At 38.7% G+C, this 20742-nt stretch overlaps 2 protein-coding genes across 2 annotated transcripts in view; one reads left to right on the top strand and one right to left on the bottom strand.

Annotated features, from left to right (window-relative positions):
- Window positions 1-1020: 1020 nt before the first annotated feature.
- mcf2a (MCF.2 cell line derived transforming sequence a) overlaps window positions 1021-20742 on the bottom strand; it is a 41356-nt gene continuing 21634 nt past the window's right edge. The window contains exon 28 of the mRNA XM_053235651.1: window positions 1021-1348. Coding sequence (XP_053091626.1) covers window positions 1176-1348 — 173 coding nt within the window. The 3' untranslated portion in view covers window positions 1021-1175. The remainder of the gene's footprint in view (window positions 1349-20742) is intronic.
- Window positions 15936-19193, top strand: f9a (coagulation factor IXa). The gene is made up of 8 exons (XM_026917967.3): window positions 15936-16093; window positions 16299-16468; window positions 16585-16609; window positions 16747-16860; window positions 16971-17102; window positions 17267-17535; window positions 17679-17805; window positions 18050-19193. The coding sequence occupies exons 1-8, from the start codon at window positions 16027-16029 to the stop codon at window positions 18628-18630; spliced, it is 1485 nt and encodes a 494-aa protein (XP_026773768.1). The 5' UTR covers window positions 15936-16026; the 3' UTR covers window positions 18631-19193.

Below are 20742 nucleotides of genomic sequence, written 5' to 3'. Positions count from 1 at the left end.
AAGTAACATCCACATGAATGCCAGGACCCAAAGTTTCCCAGCAGAACACTTCCCAGAGCATCACACTGCCTCCGCTGGCTTGCCTTCTTCCCACAGTGCATCCTGGTACCATCTTTTCCCCAGGTAAGCAACACACACGCACCTTGCCATCCACATGATGTAAAAGAAAACATGATTCATCAGACCAGGCCACCTTCTTCCATTGCTCCATGGACTCTGATGCTCATGTGCCCATTGTAGGCGCTTTCGGAGGTGGACGGGGGTAGCATGGGCACTCTGACTGGTCTGCACCTACGCAGCCCCATGCACAGCAAGCTGCAATGCACTGTGTTCTGATACCTTTCTATCATAGCCAGCATTAACTTTTTAGCTACAGTAGTTCTTCTGTGGGATTGGACCAGATGGGCTAGCCTTTGCTTCCCATGCGCGTCAGTGAGCCTTGGGCACCTATGACCTTGTCGCTGGTTCACCAGTTGTCCTTCCTCGGACCACTTTTGGTAGGGACTAACCACTGAATACCAGGAACATCTCAAAAGACTTTACGTTTTGGAGATGCTCTGACCCAGTCATCTAGCCATCATAGTTTGGCCCTTGTCAGAGTCACTCAGATCCTTACGCTTGCCCATTTTTCCTGCTTCAAACACATCAACTTCGAGAACTGACTGTTCACTTGCTGTCTAACATATCCCACCCCTTGACATGTGCCATTGTAAAGAGATAAGCAATGTTATTAACATCACCTTTTAGTGGTTTTAATGTTATGGCTGATCAGTGTACATCTTAAATAATTCTGAAAGAGTCATTTGATCACAAAAAATGTGATTAAGAAATGTGTTTATTAATCATTTCATTTCAGTTAACAAAAACATTTTACAGAATAAGAATAGTTAATTTAATCAAAAAAATTCTTAAATGAAAAAGTTAATTACAGCAAATTATGAAATAACAGTGAATTTTAATAGAACACGTGCAATATATCAAATTACACAATGAGAAACTGCTAACATTAACAATAGCAACACAACAAATGGGTCACAGTCATGAATGCACAGAAAAGAAAACAAGTAGAAAATAAGCTACATAGGGTATATATTTATCCCGGGTTGGGGGTTCGATTCGTTTGCATGTTCTCCCCGTGCTTTGGGGGTTTCCTTTGGGTACTCTGGTTTCCTCCCCTAGTCCAAAGACATGTGTTGTAGGCTGATTGGCATCTCTATATTGTCTGTAGTGTGTGAATGGGTGTGAGCATGTGTGTGATTGTGCCCTGTGATGCGTTGGCACCCTGTCCAGGGTGTCCCCTGCCTTGTGACCCGAGTCTCCTGGGATAGGCTCCAGGCTCCCCACGACCCTGTAAAGGATAAGCAGTACAGAAAATGGATGGATGGAGGTTATATATTTAAAGTATCAGGCTAGCTAGCTAACATTAGCTACCTAGCTAGGCTAGGTTAGCTACAGAGCATTGCCTAACCTAACCTCTGGTTTACATTTAACACTGCTTTGCTAAAGTTATTGTAGCTAAGTTGTTTTTTTAAATAAAATCTTAGTTAATGACAGTAAAGTTGATGATATATTCAACAGGTTCCAAAAGTCTAAGACCGAATACCAAATACTAAGAAACTCTGAAATTCATGTACGTGTTTCAAAGATTCTACTTTTCACTCAGTATCATTTGTAACGAAAACCTTTGTTTTAAATTGAAAAAGAAAGCCAAACAGAAGTATGTTCACTAGTGGTCTCGGACTTTGGAGTAGTCATAGCAGTGTTTCTGTAGCTATACTGTATGATCCTTTGATATGGTATAATCTATCATTACTGTAAATATTTTTCCAGAATACCACATGAGCTCTAGTACCGAACTATAAAAAAAAATATTAATACAGCAGTTTGTTCCGATTCACTAATTTGATTGGACGAGCGGCGTTCCAAGAGTGCTTATATTTAGTATAACCTCACTGGGATGTTTCACTGTGTGTATCACTTCTGTTTCAACTCATCTGTGTTAGCAACATAAAATTCCAATTCTAGCAATAGTTAACTGAATCTATGTCGGTAAGTAGAGTTAGTATCCTCAATAGTGGCAAATGATACATTTTTCATGAAAATTACTTTTGACTTAAAATATATAAACTCATCAGACAAAGATAAAAAGGATGAAACGAGGACAATTTCACCAGATGCACCTTTAACAGGAATGTACAAATCAGTGTGGGATCAATGCGCAGCAAGCTAGCCAGCTAGCCAACGGGATGTCAATGAGTGCGGCTTCTTCGTGATCTATTTTCATTAGCTTAGCAAAAATAAACTCCTCTTGCCTACAGCAGTGCCGATATTCAGTATAACTGCACTCTTGCTTGTGTGATATTGCTTAATTAAAGTGTTATACTGATCTGAACACAGTACTTTATAAACAGTAGTGTATTGTTATGTAATGACATAATAATTATATACTATATAGTACAACTGAGCAGGTAGTAACAAAAAGAGCATTTTTTTATTGCTTATTTTCCAGAAATGTACTGAAAAGCAAGCTGATATTTTGAGGTCACATACACTACAGAGTCACCTTGGCGAGATAGGAGACAGAAAGGAGGTCACAGCACACATGCAGGTACAATATAACAGAGTGGTGTTTAAAAGTATGGCTTCTCTTTCAAGGAAACAAGAAATCAGATACAGTGTCCTTGAGCAAGAGGTTGTTTCTGTTTACCACTGCCCTTTCTTAAGTGTATTCAACTTCTCCTTAGAGGTCATGCCCTAGTCATTCATGCCTTGACAGCTTACTCAATCAGAAAAGGCTAATTTCTTAGTAATCATCAATATCTGTATTCTATTTTTCTCAGTTTGATTAGATGCATTTCTAGAATCACTAAGCTCATTCTCAAAATATTGCCTTAAAATGACACAGTGTTAACCCAACTTTCCCCAATCCTCAATGTTTTCAAATGTACTAATCTTATTTAACTATGACATGCTGGTCAAAACAGCTGCTGTGGTATCAATAATTCATACTACACTAGCTGGCCATTTCATCATCCCTCATTAAACATCATCAACTTGAGAATGAGGGAAAAAGAAGACTTTTTGTCTAACAATGTCAGAGATTATTGCATGTGAAGTAGATAAAATTTGCTTGCTTAACAGAATTGAAAAGAATGATTCCTTTAAAAATTAATCAGTTTTATTATCAGTTTCAGTATTATTTAATGTTACATGCAATCATTTTCATTCATTCATTCATTCATTTAAATATTTGGTATTTGGGTTTTTCCCCACTCACAAAAATAAACACATCAGAAAAAAATAATTTCATTTCTATGCAATTTTCATTAGTTAATGTATACAGCAGTAATATACACATACACACAGTGTGATCATTTGATCATTTGGGTCAGGTGGGTCACAACTGCATCTCTTGTGTACTGCGCTCATATTTGTTTAAGTGCTTTGTACAACTTATTGTTTGTCTTATAAATAATATATACATATTATATTCAGTTTTGCTCAAAGTGATGCAGCATGTACCATTGCTGCCCCACAGCTCCAGGGTCCCCAGTTCGATCCTGAGCTTGGGTTACACTCTTTGCAGAGTTTTCCATGTTCTCCCAGTTTCCTTCAGGTTCTCCTGTTCCTTCCCAAAACATGCTAGTAAGTGGAATTGCTAATTTGCCCCTAGATGCAAGAGTGTGTATGCATGACACCCTGTGATGGACTAGGTTCCTATTCAGGGTGTGTTCCCATCTCACACCCAGCGTTCCTGGGATAGGCTCCAGGGCCACTGTAACCCTGACCAGGATGAAGTGGTTACTGACGATGAATGAAAGAGTTTTGCACTTTTTCATGAAGGGTGTCAATAGTTCTGGAGTTAGATTGCAGATTGCATTCAAATATATGAAGATGCAAAGTGCTTCTGTTATTTATCCAGTAGATGCACGTCCATAACACACCATTTTCATAAAAGTGGATTTTACTTACCAGCTTGAATGAATGACCTTCTCCTCGTTAGTATTTATTGGAATGGAGTATAAATGTTTTTGCAGCAAACCCAAGTGATAGAGATACAGTTGTGTGTGTGTGTGTGTGTGTGTATACACACACACACACACACACATATATATATATATATATATATATATATATATATATATATATATATATATATATATATATATATATATATATACATACAAAGTCATTAGTCAAATATGCAGCTGTCTCTTTTAGTTTTTATTTATTTATTTATTTATTTTTTAAAACAAAGTAGCTGCTCTTCAGTGAAATATGCATTGTTCAAGATATACTAGTAATATCCACCATAGACTCAGAAAAGCTTATGATGACCTTATGTCTTACACAATATATTTGACTGAGATGAGATGCTGAGATGGTGAATCAATATGGGTTTAGCGTATTTAGCAGCTTGAGGTCATGCAGGTCATCCCGCTCTTAATAAATGAACTGTAATGTCAGCAGCAGGGTGACACGACAAATGACACTTCCAGAGAAGAAATGTCAATTTTGCAGCTGTCACAGAGTAGACTGTTGATTCTAACAAAGTTACAGTTTGTCTAGTAGCAACATGAGTCTATCGACTGACACAGGAATAAAGGATTCCTATCATATAAATGAAGACAAATTGGATGTTCACATTTTTATATAGAAAATAAGAATATGAGTTATCAGCAGCTTATTTTCCACATAACCAAGTGAGCATCCAATTTGTCTTCTTTTATGTGACAGTGTCCTTTCAAAATTCTATCAGAAGTATTATATAATAAAGACTTGTGTCTAACGTCAAGGACACGAATTTGTCTTCATCTGTTATTTCCTTTAAAATTAGTCCAAAGAAACACTAACCTCCAGGACATTAAATTTCTTTTTGTGTGTATGTGTGCACGCTGCTAATGAACATGTCAGCTATGACATTGCACTGTGATTTACTGTAGCAAATAAAGGTGCACTGACAGAAAGACATAATTTCATCCAACAGGCCAATCAGCATACATCACTTGGTCAATCTTCTGCCATGCATAAAGGCCACTGCATTTTCCACTGAGCTTTTGTTCACCTGCTTCCAGTCCACACTGGGATCTTTCAATAGGTTAATGCCTAAAAGTGAACAGATTCAGCAGCAGGCCCAAGCAAGCCTAACGTGTGTGTGTGTGTGTGTGTGTGTGTGTGTATTAAGCAGGCTCAGCATGCACTGTAGGTAAGCAGGATTAAAGATAACATATCATCAAATGTGTTAGACACTAGGAATGTAGCAATAAACGTATACATTGACGATAATGCAGTCACGATTCAATTCTCTGAAAATTTGAACAAAATTCGAATGAAGAAAAATTATGACTGAAAAGAATCTTTATTTCTGTATAATAATCTATGCAAAATAATGTGCATTTTTGCCTGTATAAAACAAAATAAATGTAAAAATTGCTATGCACAGAGGTTTAATTAATATTGTAAACAAAATGTACACTTTACTAATATATTTTAACTTTAGCGGTTGCGCAGTTTGAGACCTCTGGTGTTCAAACAGTGGAATTGCATGACATTCATAATTAATAGAATGCAGATATCGCACTTTTCCAGTTTGCACATCATTACATTTTTGCATCGTGATGCATCTCGTCACGATGTATCGTTACACCCCTGTTAGACATGCTTTTGTCCTGTGCGTTTTCTCTGCTTTTCTTGATGAGGGGGTGGACAGATGTACAGATTGTAGATTGCAGCATTGACAGCATTGTAGGTACTCACACAGGGCTACAGTTCATCACAAACAAAGCTCTTGTAGTTTCACCAGGAGCTGACAAAGCAGTCACTGTCACTTTTATCTTCATACATCTGGATCTGAGAATTTTGCAAGGCACACATAGCATTATAGGTTAGTTGCATGGTGATCAGGGCTAGCCTTAGCACGTTTAGGTGCCCTAGGCTAGCTTCCCCATTCCAACACCAAAAAATTTTCCTACACTATGTACTGTAGCTACAGGTTTGTGGAAAACTGACCATCACACTCATATGTGCTTTTTAAACATCCCATTCCAGAGTTAGTCTCCCTTTTCTATAACAACCTCCACTCTTCTGGGAAGGCTTTCCATTAGACTTTGGAGCGTGGCTGCGGGGATTTGTGCCTTTTCAGCCACAAGATCATTAATGAGATCAGGCACTGAGGTCAGGTGAGGAAAACTGCGGTGCAGTCGGTGTTCCAGTTCATCTCAAATGTGTTCAGGGGTTGAGGTCAGGGCTCTGTGCAGGCCAGGGCTCAAGTTCTTACACTCCAACCTTGGCAAACCATGTCTTTATCCAAGTCATATTCTTTCTGAACAACTGTACTGTACTCCATATCTTTAATGAACGTTGTCATTAATTAATCATTCATAGTCCAAGCTGAAAAAAGTATGTGATCTGTATAATAATTGGTAGAATGTCCTTTAGCTACAATGGCATCCACAAAATGTTTCCTGTACACTGACAACACTGAAGAACATTTTGTGGATGTCATTATAGCTAAAGGACATTCTAGAGGAACATTTTATTCCTCTTTCTAACAATTTTATTCCTCTTAAGCAAGCCTGACATTCACCTGTAAAATCACCAGTTACAGTTTTGAATTCATTGTTCCCTCACTGAATTATTCCCTCACTGTTCCCTCAATTTGTCCAGGCCTTGAGGCAAACAGTCCCATACCTAACACTATCTCTACCATGCTTCACAGCTGGAACAAGGTTTTGGTGTTGGAGTGCAACGAAATTTTCTGCAAAAAGAGTTAATCTTTATTTCTCACCTGTCCACAGGACATTGCAGAAGTGATTGTAAAACATCCACATGGTCTTCCTCTGTAGCATCATTCCATTAACAACAAAACCTCTTACTGTCATGGTAGTCTAGCTGTAATTGAATGCATTTAACAAGTCCATGCTTAACACTATCTTTAAGCAGAACATAAACTTTCTTTCAGTGTATATATATATATTCTGCTGCTTCATTGTATGTATATTCTGCAACACTGTCTCATCAATTCCTGATTATTTATATGCTTACTCAGTATACATTCTGAATTACAGTCCCCTCTGAAAGTATTGGAACGGCAAAGCCAATTCCTTTGTTTTTGCTATACACTGAAGGCATTTGGGTTTGAGATCAAAAGATGAAAAACTGGGTGGTCTGCCACAAAAGTGGCATTTTCTAAGTTGTCTTCAGTTTATTGGCCTTGAATTGGCCTTGCCGTTCCAATACTTTCAGAGGGGACTGTATATAAATGCTTAATTTTTATTTCTTAATTTAACTTTCTGTGTGTTTTAATTGTATGAGCTTCTTATAATAAATGAGTAGCAACTAACAATAAATTCACTGAATTACAGCAAATTTTACATCAGATTGTAAAAACATTATTATTATTATTATTATTGTTGTTGTTGTTGTAAAGGTAGAAGTATCAGTTTCCAATGTCTTGTAAAGTCTGTTACATTACTAAACATGATTTGTTTATTTGTATGCTTACTCTCCATATGTGAAGTGAAACCAGGCTTAATCAGCTTGTTCTGCCTTGAAATCCTTTCAGATAACACTTTAGGGAGCTTTTGCTTTGGGGGTGTATGGGATTGTTCTCAAAATACTTTTCTGGGACAGAGGAAAAGTGCTTTTTAAAGGAATAAAAACGAAAGGGATGTTTTTTGGCTAATGTTGTGCCTGGGTTTGGGTCAGATCGACTTGTTTAAAAAAGCTCTGTGTTCTGGGAGAAGCTGATAAAAATAACCGTAATATACATTCTGCAGAACGAAAATACAGCAATGAATAAAATGGCTGCTGCTTCATTTTGCTAAGCTCACTGATTGCTCTATATAGAACATCTTAAATGATTAGAACATTATTATTATTATTATTATTATTATTATTATTATTATTATTATGTGCATTATATCACACAGAGAATATGTATTGGCAGTAATTTGCATGAAAGTCAGCAAATAGCCTAACTGTACATTTACCACTGTCAAGATGTCAAGGCTGACTTTTTCTCTTTTCCTTTTTTCTCTGGATGCCTTTATTTCTGGTCAGTGACTTCATCTGAACTTAGCACTGCAAATGGAAAAAAAAAAAAAAAGATCAGCCATAACTCCCTACTGCTCACTTTCTACTTTTCCTCCACTGTCATTATTCTATTTTCTGTCCTCCTCCCTGTCCTCTATTAGCTTTTAATGGGCTAGGGTTGATACTCATTACATAAAACTGGGCTTTTGTAAGAACTATAGGAGTTGCAGTTAGTAAGAGTGGCTGATCAGTGCATACCTAAATACAACCTACATATGTGTCTCAAGTCACACAGGTATGATTCTGTCCAAATCTGTTGCAAATATGAAGTGATTTTCTTTAAAAGACACAAATACAAAATACAAATACAGGGCATGTTTCTGCAACTACGTCACACAATCAAAAGAAAGTCAGCTATTTAGATGGAAAGGCTGGTTCACATGCTTACTATGTCATAATTTATATGGAAATCTGTTTCCATACACTTTTTTTCACAATCCCATTAAAGACATGCCCTGTTGAGTAGATGGCCATAGATCTGCAATGGTCTTTACTATGTTACATAATACATATTAACTTTTCTCTATGTGAGTACTTAAATGACTATAGCTAAAAGGAACCATATAAAACATATGGACGGACTGCCCTCACCTACACATTCATCTCTCACTCAGGAAAAATCATGTACCAGCTAAGGCTAACATACCCCCGTCAACATAGGGTCTAAAAAAATAAAAAGACACATAATGGAAGCTGAACAGATTCTGCACGGATGTCCTAAGCATGTTCAAAGTACAGTATATAGTGTATCTGTTGCTTTTCATCCTCGGAATAAATATGAAGCAGACTGTTTAAATGTCAGCTGCCAGCACTGGGCTGGGTCAGACTGGCAGTGAGGGCCTGTGGGTGTAAAACATTAGCCTTTCAGGCTCACAGAATGACTGTACTAATTAACAGAGGTGTACTTTTTCAAATACCACATTAATATCAATGCTGGGGGCCTGAAGCATGAGGTAAAGCATTGCAGTCTTTTCATATATAACTGAAGGGGAGGAAATAACTCCAATAACAGGCGAACAAGACTGATGACAAGGCTAATAACATTAAATGACTTCAGAGTAACACTTATAGAATACATGTAGAAGGCTACAGTGTCATGTCTGCATACATGCATAGGAATTTGCATGTATAAAACAGTGATTAAGCAGACCAGCAGACTATTATCTTGAATATAGAAGCCAATGTCACTCACTAGCCTCATGAGACACTTACTAACCCTGAAGCAGAATACAAATTCAGTCCAGACAGTGTTCAAACTTCAACCATGCCACAAAGTTCATGATTTCCTACCTGAGCTCATTTCAGTGCTGTGATTGAAAACACACCCACAGACGCTTCATGTAGCCCCAGGACCTGTACCACACTTAATTCCTTATACTGAAAAGACCAAAATTCTATGTGATATTCTCTTGGTGTACATTCAATTTGGTGAAACTTTAATTGTACATCCTTACTGTTACCAAGTTTTATTTTCAAGCCATGTAGCTAGTTTAGTACTTCTACAGCTATTTATTTTATCTTGATTTTAAGCTGATCTCTGTTTACTGTCTCCAGAGATCAGTCTCTTCTAAAGAGAACATGAACCAGCCAGTGTCCTCATTATATAAACCCAGACACCATACTTACACTTAATGTTATCCTAATAATTCCACCCTCTACAGTAAGTAACAGACTAGAAGCCATACATAAAATATGACATACTCTTCCAGTCAAAGGTCTGCTTGTAGAAGGGTTTTCTTAATTTTTAATATATTATATTATTATAGAAGAGTAATGTAGGCAATAGCACCATAAAATAACACATGGAATTATGCAGTGACCAAGTGTTAAACAACTCAAAACTATTTTATACTTTATCAGTATCAGTATCAGTATGTTATCAGTATTCCTGAAGATGTTTTGTGCACATTTTGCATCTTCTTAACCAGCTTCATGAGGGAACTTCACCCAGGAAGCTTTTCTTATTGTTTCCAAATAGGCTGTGTGCTCCACACTGCTTCTCCTAACATCTAAGTGAAAAGGAAATGTTTGGGAAAACAATGTAATTTTAAGACAAACTGCTTCAAACATACACTTTGATTCAGAAATAAATTGTCCATTTGTCTAGACACCTTTTTCAAAATGTCATTAAGACAATGAAATATGCATATTCACTCTAGTGGCCAAACCTCTGAATGGTAGTGTATGTTGTGGACAGAACTAGGCATAAAAGGGGCCCACCTCTTCTGGTTAATAGCACCTTGGGACCACCTAACAAACTTCACACACCTGTGACAGAATGCTTTGTATAGCCATAAATCTCTCAAGTGCACCTTGTGGTGAGGTATGTCATAAAATAGGAGTTGAGAATGCACTGTCTAATACTGCCACTGAGTGGACATGCTGATATTACTCCTCTGAATATGTCTGACCTGAAAGAGATAAAGTACACAGAGTAGTGTTATGTCTTGAAGAGTTCTGAAGAGACCGGTCATAAATCAACCCATAGGCAGTGAAGCTGCACTGCTGTCATCTCTTTCTAGATACCATCAGCTATGCGACACGCTACACACCACAGTCAGATTCACAGGGCCGTGAAGGCTTAAAGATATACCCCAACGTTTTCAACCTAATTTCTATCTTCAAGGCAGATGTGCAAATTTGATCTGACAACAATTTAAACATGAAACTACTGTACATGAATAAAGTACACTTAAAATTAGAGCTGCCAGGTCATTATACCTAATGGATTGCAGTGTACAAACACCAGTTTACTATTTACTGTTACTAATACTATTACTAGTACTAATTACTATGTACTATTCTTAATTACTATTTTAACAGGAATAACAAAAAATCACAAACAGTATATATCACATGAGAACATGATATTTGCATGTGATGACATGTGACATCATGTAAATTTATATGATCACATGTTGTGCCCTGAAATTGCATGTGATCCCAAGCAAACACAAGACATCATGCAGTTCATCACATGACATTACATCACACAGACATCTCATGCAACATTATGTAAATACTCACATAATGTGAAGTGTCTAAAACCACATTACACGTGAAACCGAATGACAAATGCGCTCATACTGTGTAGCTTACAATGTTGGTGTATATACCGGGTGACTGCCAAATCCAATGTTAAATGTATATTACATCACTACCCAGAAAAGTCCAGCTTAGTCTGACCAGCTCCCAGCTGCCAAAACACAGGCCGAGCTGGCATACCGTCTTTGCCAGCTGGTAAGTGCCGGTCAAAAGGATAGAAAAGAATGGTTTCTGAATTACTGCCACTAATGCTACACCATACACAAGTTATTTTCAAGAAAATAACACAACAGTAAAGCAATTAGAAAAAGATCTGTGATTTGTGGATCAGTTTAGTTACTAATAAAGAAGGTGGTAAATAACTTATCATCTGGCAAAGATGGTCTACCAGCTTGATTAGCTCAGACTGTATTTTGGCAGCTAGTCAGAGCAAGCTGGATTTTTCAGCAGGGCAAACACCTTAAGTTGAAAAAAATGTTGACAACCAGACAGCAGTCAGCTCTAATGATGTACACAATTTTATGGAGGAAAAAAAGGTTGAAGAAAATGCAATTAAGAAACAGATGGCTATGGAAGTGGTTTGGGAAACAGTCAATACAGATTGCCCATTTATAGAAAGAGCTGGACAGTTTCTCTCAGTGATAGCCCAATTACTGTTGGATGCAAACTTGTTAACATTCACATAACAAAGTGAATTTGGTCTCTTGCACGGCTTACAGCAAGTTGATATGGTTACTAACATTTGTTTCCCTCATTTTCTCCCCAACCTGCCAATTCCCATCCACCAGCCAGGACTCTGCTATCAGACAACAGCTACTAAATGGGGTAGGTCTCTACTGCATCACAGGGGAGTGTAAGACAATCTCTGCAATCTCCCAAAGATAGAGGGAACGCTTCTTTGTTGCTCTACTTGGGAGCCCACAGTTGACTAATTTTTAACTAATTAATTAAACTAATTAATTTTAGTTTGTTTACTTAATTACACCACATGGCAAAAAGGCATGACAATACCCCTCTGCAGAAAGCGAGCTCCATGAAGACATGATTTGCCAAGAATGGAGTGGAGGAACTGTGCAGGAAGGCCTGACCTCAACCCCTATGAACACCTTTGGGATGAATTGGAATGCCGACTGTGACCCAGGGCTCCTCACCCAACAACCTCACTAATGCTCTTGTGGCTGAAAGGGCACAAATCCCTATAGCCATGCTCCCAAATCTAGAGGAAAACCTTCCCAGAAGAGTGGTTGTTATTAAAACAGCAAATGGGGGACTAAATCTGGAATGGAAAAGCACATATGGCTGTGATGATCAGGTGTACACAAACTTTTTGCCATGTGGTGTAATTAAGTAAACAAACTACTTAAAATTAGTAAACTGTGGGCTCCCAAGTAGAGCAACAAAGAAGCGTTCCCTCTATCTTTGGGAGATTGCAGGTTTGAATCCTGACGATGACACAACCATGTGTGGCCAGGAGCCAAAGGAGCAAAACTGGCCATGCTCACAGGGTGGATGGGATGGCATACTCTTTGTCCCTAGTCAATCACAGTGACACTAACCAATCATGGGCATCAGTTTCCTCCCAATGTCTTACACTGCCCCGTGAAGCAGCATGAGCAGCATTTCGAAAGATGTGGTTGGCTGGTCTCAAAGAAAGCATGTTAGGTGCAGAGTGCACATGAGATCCAGCATGTACAAGGAGAGAAGGAGAAAGGGAACAATAGCTGTTTCATACATTTCTTTGTGACTTTATTGAAGGTCTAGAGTTTTTCAGAGTTGGGACTACCATTTCAGGGGTCTGATCACACACTGATACCACAAAATCTTCAGGAAATCTAAATACCTGGAATCATTTTTTATTGTACTGTTCCAGTAAAGTAGGGTTTGGGCCCCTTAGTTACAGGGAAGGGAAATTGTAATGCTACAGCATACAAAGACATCTTGTACAATTGTGCGCTTCCAACTTTGTGGCAACAATTTGGAGAAGACCCACATATGGGTGTGATGGTCAGGTGCACTATAGTGCAGGTATGTTAATCATATGCCATATGCCATGTTAATAGTAGGTCATATATTTGGAACAAATCAGCTTTAAGTAACCTTTGTTTAGAAGTACAAGCAAGGCAAAATGCTAGTTACATATGTAACTGGGGTTCTGTGAACAGTGAATAACACCTGGAGGACCAAGCCAGTAGTGTGCACACATGTTGTGACCATTATTAAAGTGACAATATGAAGTAGTATTTGATATAAGTATTGTTGTCATATGGCCAACCGTCCCTGGAACATTCTCTTCTTTGTGCTGAAGTGATTGCTGGAGAAATTTTAAAAAATATGAAAACCACTCAAACAGGAGTAATTAGATAAAAGGGCCAGATTAGGAGGACAGGTTACCTCTAGCTCCGACCATAGTCACAAGCTGTTTCGCAAATAGCTGCAAGGTGCGCATGAGGTCCAGCGTGTACAAGGAGAGAAGGAGAAAGGGAACAATAGCTGCCTCATACAGTCTCCCTGTGACTTTACTGAAGGTCTAGGGTTTTTCAGAGTTGGGACTACGATTTCAGGGGTCAAATCACACATGGATACCACAAAATCTTCAGAAAATGTAATTAACTGGAATTACTTTTTTATTGTATTGTTTCAGTAGAGTAGTTAGATAAAATTACAGAATAACATGGTAGGATATTATCTCATGTCTGCCTCATTCTATACCATTATTGTTAGCGTGTAACCATTGTAGCTTTGAATTTTTGATAGTCACACATATTAAACAATTGCCCTTAGACTTCCATTATAAATGATAGCAAGATTGCAAGCAACAGGTTTTCTATACTTTTGTCATTATTGGGAAATGTGTAAAAATGTGGCAGAGGTAATAGCACATGTGCTACATATGTAGTAGTACACTTTCGATGGCTAATGATTACGCAGAAAAACACCAGAGTGTTCCATTACATACACTGCTAACCAGGTTCTTCACAATCCTGAAACAACAACCACCACTCCTTGCTGAAATCCTCGATTAAAGAGACACAAGGAAACATACAAGGAGCAGATAAGGCCAGTTCCTCTGCTCCACCACCTGCTTTTCTCTGGTGAAGAAGGGTTGTAACATCAATCTCTCTGGTGTTTATTATCTACAGGAGCAGGCTGCCGCCCCCGGCCTGGCCACTGGTCTAATTGGAGATGGTGCCAAAAGGATGCTGCTTTATAAATCAACCCCCACATCTACATCCTGACATTAGTCTTCCTGAGGACATGTGCATCAGTACTGTACATCAGACTTGTACTGTATTCTACAGCTACATGGCCTTCACCCCAAAGAAGAGGTGAGAAGTGACAGAAAGTATTAGGAACATGCTTTATACTCTTGGGTGTCTGCATCAATCTAGCTAAATAGAGGTTCTTGCCTTGCTGGCTTCAGTTCTTCTCCGATACATTAGCACTACTGTGACACTACACACGTCAATCACCCCTTTCACCTTTTTTTGCCAAATCTGCTGCCTTGACTAATAGTTTAAAGGTAAAGATGTACATGTGCTACTCTCTGCATTACATAACATACAACATCGGGATTCAAGAATGATTCAAAGGCAAGAGCTTCAACAGCTAATAAGTGATGCAATTTAAAAAGTTTGGAGTGTTGCAGGTCTAATTATTGACGCCCTCTGAAATGGCCTAGGGCTACAATTACACTGTTTGTTAATTGCTGCATATGAGAGGCACTTATCAACACCCCCTCTCATGTCTAAAAAACTTTCTGCTTCTGTTGCCTGCCTAGATTGAGTGGCTCTCACAGTAGGGTTGATGGCCAGTGTTAATTGCAAGAGTATGAATAATTTAGCTCAGTATTGGCTAGATGAGATGAAAAAGCCCACAGTCAATATAACTGCTCCATCTGAGAAGCCAAGGGGATCCCTAAGGCGAAGGCCTGGAAGATCCTGTGTTAGATACTAAGGGGTTTAAAATTGCTGGTTAACAGGAGAATTTGAACTGCAGCCTCCAGGGTTCTCCTCCAGTGTGCTTATTCAGCTCCTTCCTTGCTGCTAATGACACTAATGGTATCTTGTTTCATGGGGTTCAGTTAGTCCATTTTTAGGCCATGTTTAATTTTATTGCACTCATGGATCCCCAGGTATACCTGTCAGTGGCACTGATGGGGTTTTTAAGAAAAAGGCACTGGAGAAGAAAATGCTTATAAGCTAATGATTATAATGGGAAACTGCATATGGCTGAATACGACCAACCTCATTTCTGAACTTTTTGTAATCAGCTCATTACCAATATCATAACTATGAACTCTGGACCAGATCCTGAGTTGGTTAAAAAAAAAAAAAAAAAAAAAAAAAAATTTAAATTACATTACTGCAAGACTTTTTTTTTTTGAGACATGAATTGAAGTTGCAAGCCTGCCATCTAGTGGAGGTCAAAGGCATTTAATACACTCAGAAAATACTATATGCTGGTGAGGATGCTCTATATACAGTATATGACATTATTAGCACCTAATTAGTACATGAGGAAAAAACATTAATTTGATCACTTTTTTAAAAAAAATAATAATAATTTTATGTATGTTGCACATGGATTACTAAAAGCATTTGCTTTTACTCAGCTTAACAGATGTACTTAGATACTTTTCCCCCTTAAACAGCTAAATTCACATCTGTTTTCGGCAAAGTTAAATTATAATCCCCTGCCATTCGTACTTGATTGTGAATAAATTTCTCTCTCTCTCTCTCTCTCTCTCTCACACACACACACACACACACACACACGCAAAACTGCAAAACTGTGTGGGTAGAACAAACATACTGTTGCACTTTGGAGTGCTGGCTCAGGTTATTTAGCCTCTGACCGAAGCGTGGAATAAATTTGCTCTCCGCAGGCATGGCTACAATCTCTGTTCTTTTCGTCTTTTGGGTTTTGCTACAGCAAAAGCTGCAGATCTCTGCAGGTAAGACATCCAGTAGCTCACAATGCTCAAACTAGGACAATGGAAGGCTCAATCAAAATGCCTCTTGGCTCTCTTGTCCATAAATACCAATACATGCAATGATGTTTTAAAGACTAGTAATGGAAGAATAAGTGCCTACTGTAAATATGTTTTTAGAGATCTGTGCTTAGCCCTGATCACATTATGACTCTCTATATCTCCCCAGGGCCAGTGTTTCTGGATAAGTGGGAGGCAGACATTGTTTTACAGAGGTACAGGCGTGCAAACACAGGTGCCTTTGAGGAGCTTTTCAGAGGGAATTTGGAAAGAGAGTGCATGGAGGAGAGGTGCAGTGTGGAGGAGGCCAGAGAAGCCTTCGAAAATGATGAGAAAACAGTGAGTAACAGAAGAACTCACAGTACTACACGTATCTCAGAACTCTACCAATCACTGTACGTTTACAGCACAGGCGTGACATGACTAAACTTATGGGTTGTTTGTGGGTTTTACAGATGGAGTTTTGGTCAAGTTATGCTTGTAAGTTATTCGTCTATAATTTATTATTTACTGCAACTCAAAGTTGTTTATATCTAGATAGAAAAAATGAATATATATATATTTTTAATAAAATTTGCCAAACACAATGGATCCCAATCAATATTTTCGTATTTCAGATGGGAATCAGTGTAAAGCAGCACCATGTAAAAACCAGGGCACATGTGAGCTCCAAAAGAGCACATACATATGCCATTGCCGACCAGGTTTCACTGGACAGAACTGTGAAATAGGTGAGACCAAAGATCTCTCCAAAAAATGACTAAAGCTCATTTGAAAACAGCACAATGTCAGTAATTTCCCAATGTGACCAAAGTGATTCATGTTTGTTTACACTGCTTAGTGACTGCCAGGCACTGTGATGTTAACAATGGAGGCTGCATGCATTTCTGTTCCACATTGGAGCCTCATGGTGCAGTGTGCTCCTGCGCTACTGGGTACAAACTGGTGGAGGAGGTCAAATGTGTGCCTGAAGGTAATCTACAAGTACAGTATATGCATCTTTTTTCCCCCAAGAGCTTCCCAGAACAGTGACTGCTGAGATTGTCTTATAATTCAACTGCATCATCTAACATTTAAACCTTCCATATGAAGTGCTTTTAAATCTAAAATATATTTCTCTTTTGTGTGTGCTTACAGTGAAGTTCCCCTGTGGTGTAAGAAAAATGAGCACAAGGATCTTTGTGAGGTCTTTAGACTCCAAACTGGCTAACAGAACAGAACCTGACAGTAGTGTTACACACCAAAAAGTTCCCACCACCAACCAAACCATAAGCCAAAAGAAGGGCAAAATCACACCTTCTCGTTCAAAACTACCCACGTGGGTCCACAACACCACAGATTGGGTCAACAATAGGACTCGCATCATAGGTGGACAATCGGCATCGCCTGGAGACATTCCTTGGCAGGTACAGAGAGAGTCCGGGCAATTTCACAACAGCTGACACTCCCTTATGAGCAGGCAATGCTGTTGGGATAAGCAGTTAAAATCCAGCATAATGTGCTATTTGGACAGTGTATAAGCATGGCTTTGCTGACTGGTGTACTGTAGGTGGCATTGGTGATACACTCGACACAGCAGGTGTTCTGTGGAGGTTCTATTCTGAGTGAGCGGTGGGTCATAACTGCAGCACACTGTATAGAAGAGAGCAAGCAGAGACCGTTCTTCATCAGAGTAGGTAAGACTCCAGGCTAACAGCAACAACGAATACTATGTCTTCACCTAAACCTCAGTAACTAAAAGGAAACCTTTTTGTCTCTTTTAGTTTTTAATCAAAAGGTTTAAATGAAGGGTTTTTTTAGTTATAATGCTGGCTTAATGATTCATCAATTACATCTAAATTAAATATAATTAAAATGATCCAGGTCATTTGGAATGTGACAAATACAGTGCTGTTTTGTACTAACCTGCATGTCCCACAGGTGAGCACAATGTCAACAAGAAAGAGGGCACAGAGCAGGATCTAGAGGTGGAGAAGGCCATAATGCACCCTAGCTATGACCCATCCACCAGCCTATACAACCATGACATTGCTCTTGTGCGTCTCCGCAGCTCCATCCTTTTCACTGACCATGTGCGGTCCATCTGCCTCGGGCCCAGCAGCTTTAGCGAGACCCTGCTACAATCTGGTACACTGGCCACCATTAGTGGTTGGGGCCGGCTGCTCTTTCACGGGCGAGCTGCAGAGACACTTCAGATAGCTGAAGTGCCCTATGTGGATAGGAGCGATTGTAAGGAGAGCAGCAGTGAGCGGATCACACACTACATGTTCTGCGCTGGCTATCAGGACGCATCAAAGGACGCATGTCACGGGGACAGTGGGGGACCGCATGCCAACCAGTATCAAGGAACTTGGTTCCTTACTGGCATTGTTAGCTGGGGGGAGGAATGTGCTAAGAAGGGAAAGTATGGCGTATACACACGGGTAGGCAACTACTACAAATGGATACAGTATGTTATGGGGATCACCAAAAAGATGCCAAAAAATAATGTTGAGTTTTAAATTGAAGATTTTTGTCTCTCAGGACTGATTATTATTATTTTAAGATTTGGATTTTTTTCTTCTTTACTGAGCAGTAATTTCAAGATGTTTATCCATAAGAGATAACTATTGATTGAGCATCTAGCTCAATGTAGCTATTAAGTGTTAGATTCTTTTGTTGACTGTGTCAAAGAGACAAACACACATACATTTCTATACAATGCATCTATCGTCTTTAGATCTAAATGCCGAAGAGACCATACTCTCAAAATGTACAGTTCATGTTATACTTCTTAAAGGAGTTTTGTTGGAGCTGTTGACAACTTCTAAATATGAATGGTTTCTTAAATTAATTGCAGATTTAGGACTACTGCCAGCATTTATGACAATGTTTAATAAAGGGAAAATAATTAATTTAAAAAATTATTACTCATTCTTTCCTGTGATGCAGACTGATACATAGCTTGTACATACAGCTATATTTCCACTACCTGATCACCAAAAAAATTGTTTCAAATAGGGCAATGTTAAATTAAAGTGTAAATGGGATTGATTTTCATATGTGAAAAGAACAAAAATGAAATGTCTATTAACACTTGAGCAGCTTACTCCGCATTCAATTGGTTTTGATGATGACAGACAAAATACAGATGTGTACTTAGCATTTCTTCAAAGCGAGCATAAAAATAGGACAAGATTCTATATGCATGTCATGCAACACCCCCCTCCATTCCCTACTGAACTGGCAGAAATCACTTGATAAATTCATCTCGCAGAGCCCAAAAAGCAAGCAGCGCTGCAGCTTTGAACTCGCACACTTCAGAGGAAAAGAAGAAATGTGGTATGCTGAGAATATCTGACACTCGAAGCCTACTTTTTGATTGTGTGTGCCTAAAAAGACTCATGGCCCAGTTCTGAAAAACCACTGGATCTCCCCCATCGCCGATCAAGGCATTTCAAGGCATTTCAGGGGCTTTTCAGAGAGAGAGAGAGAGAGAGAGAGAGAGAGAGAGAGAGAGAGAGAAGTGTAGAAGTGTAGAACTCTCCAACTGAAGCTGCATTTCTAGAAAATCATTTATTTAAACATATATATTACAATTGTCCATATAAAAATTGTCCATAAGTGCCAAAGTTGTTACACTACAGCATACTCAAAATGAATGATTTATTTACATAATTTAAAGCTCAGCAGGCACAGTAAACTGGAAATAATAGTGTGCAATGTCCATGTCACAAAAATGTTACAGATTTTCGGGGGCTGCCATAGCATTCTGAGCTGTAAAGTAAGAACTTACTAGCAAAATAAATAAATTAGCACCGTAAAGAAATGTGCACTTTGGAGTTGGTCCTGCTGCTTCACCAAACTCATTTCCACTTCAAACGCCAGCATATCAAAGACAGCCCTCCAACTGGGGGCTTGATTTGATGTGGTAAATTCATATAAGTCCACAATCAATATTTAATTATGCGCTGAACCCTGTAGGCACATTTCATGTTTGCGGTAGAACCTTCTCTAATAGGAAGCCGAGATCTATTTAAAAAAAAAAAAAAGTGTGCATGTTTCAATTCAACTTGAACGTCAATCTCAGGCCCTCATGACTTAATTAAGGATCCTCATGCATACGTGTGTTAATAATACACCAAGTGTCTCCCAAATGCTTATTCAGTAGGACTTTTTTAGCCTCAATATTCAGGAGGTTCTGTGACCTTTAGTTTGTTTCAAGTGCTTTTAAATGATCTGGGGCCAGGAAAGCTACAGTACTGCACACAGATTGCTAATGAAATGCCGCATTGTAGAATGACATGTTATTGTCCCTAAAGCTCTCAAAGAACTTGAGAAGGGTATTCAGATAAAATGTAGTAACTGTGTAGTCCAAATGTACAAGAATCAGCACCGCAAGTCCATGTTTGTGTAGATGGAAGGCCATAAAATGAAATGCTGGCAGTAGCAGTAGAGTACCAAACAAACTGCTGGTCCTTTTATCAGTCCTTGGAAGTTGACTCTTGGAAATCATTCAAGTTTAGAGAATGTAGAATTAATGGTGGGTATTATATCATAATGAGATACTGGTAAAAATAACTGGTGCCACACAGTGCAATGTCCATTTGCCAGCACAAATCCGTCAAGCATCA

The sequence above is a fragment of the Pangasianodon hypophthalmus genome, chromosome 7 (assembly GCF_027358585.1).
Source record: "Pangasianodon hypophthalmus isolate fPanHyp1 chromosome 7, fPanHyp1.pri, whole genome shotgun sequence".
Classification (NCBI taxonomy): domain Eukaryota; kingdom Metazoa; phylum Chordata; class Actinopteri; order Siluriformes; family Pangasiidae; genus Pangasianodon; species Pangasianodon hypophthalmus.
This window is presented reverse-complemented; position numbering and strand designations above follow the sequence as displayed.

Excerpts from the sequence above, each read along its gene's own strand:
- f9a (XM_026917967.3), top strand. The coding sequence starts at position 16,027 with ATGGCTACAATCTCTGTTCTTTTCGTCTTTTGGGTTTTGCTACAGCAA. Across the intron at positions 16,094-16,298 it reads AAAGCTGCAGATCTCTGCAG|GGCCAGTGTTTCTGGATAAG; the intron begins GTAAGACATCCA and ends ATATCTCCCCAG. Across the intron at positions 16,861-16,970 it reads TGGACAGAACTGTGAAATAG|TGACTGCCAGGCACTGTGAT; the intron begins GTGAGACCAAAG and ends TACACTGCTTAG.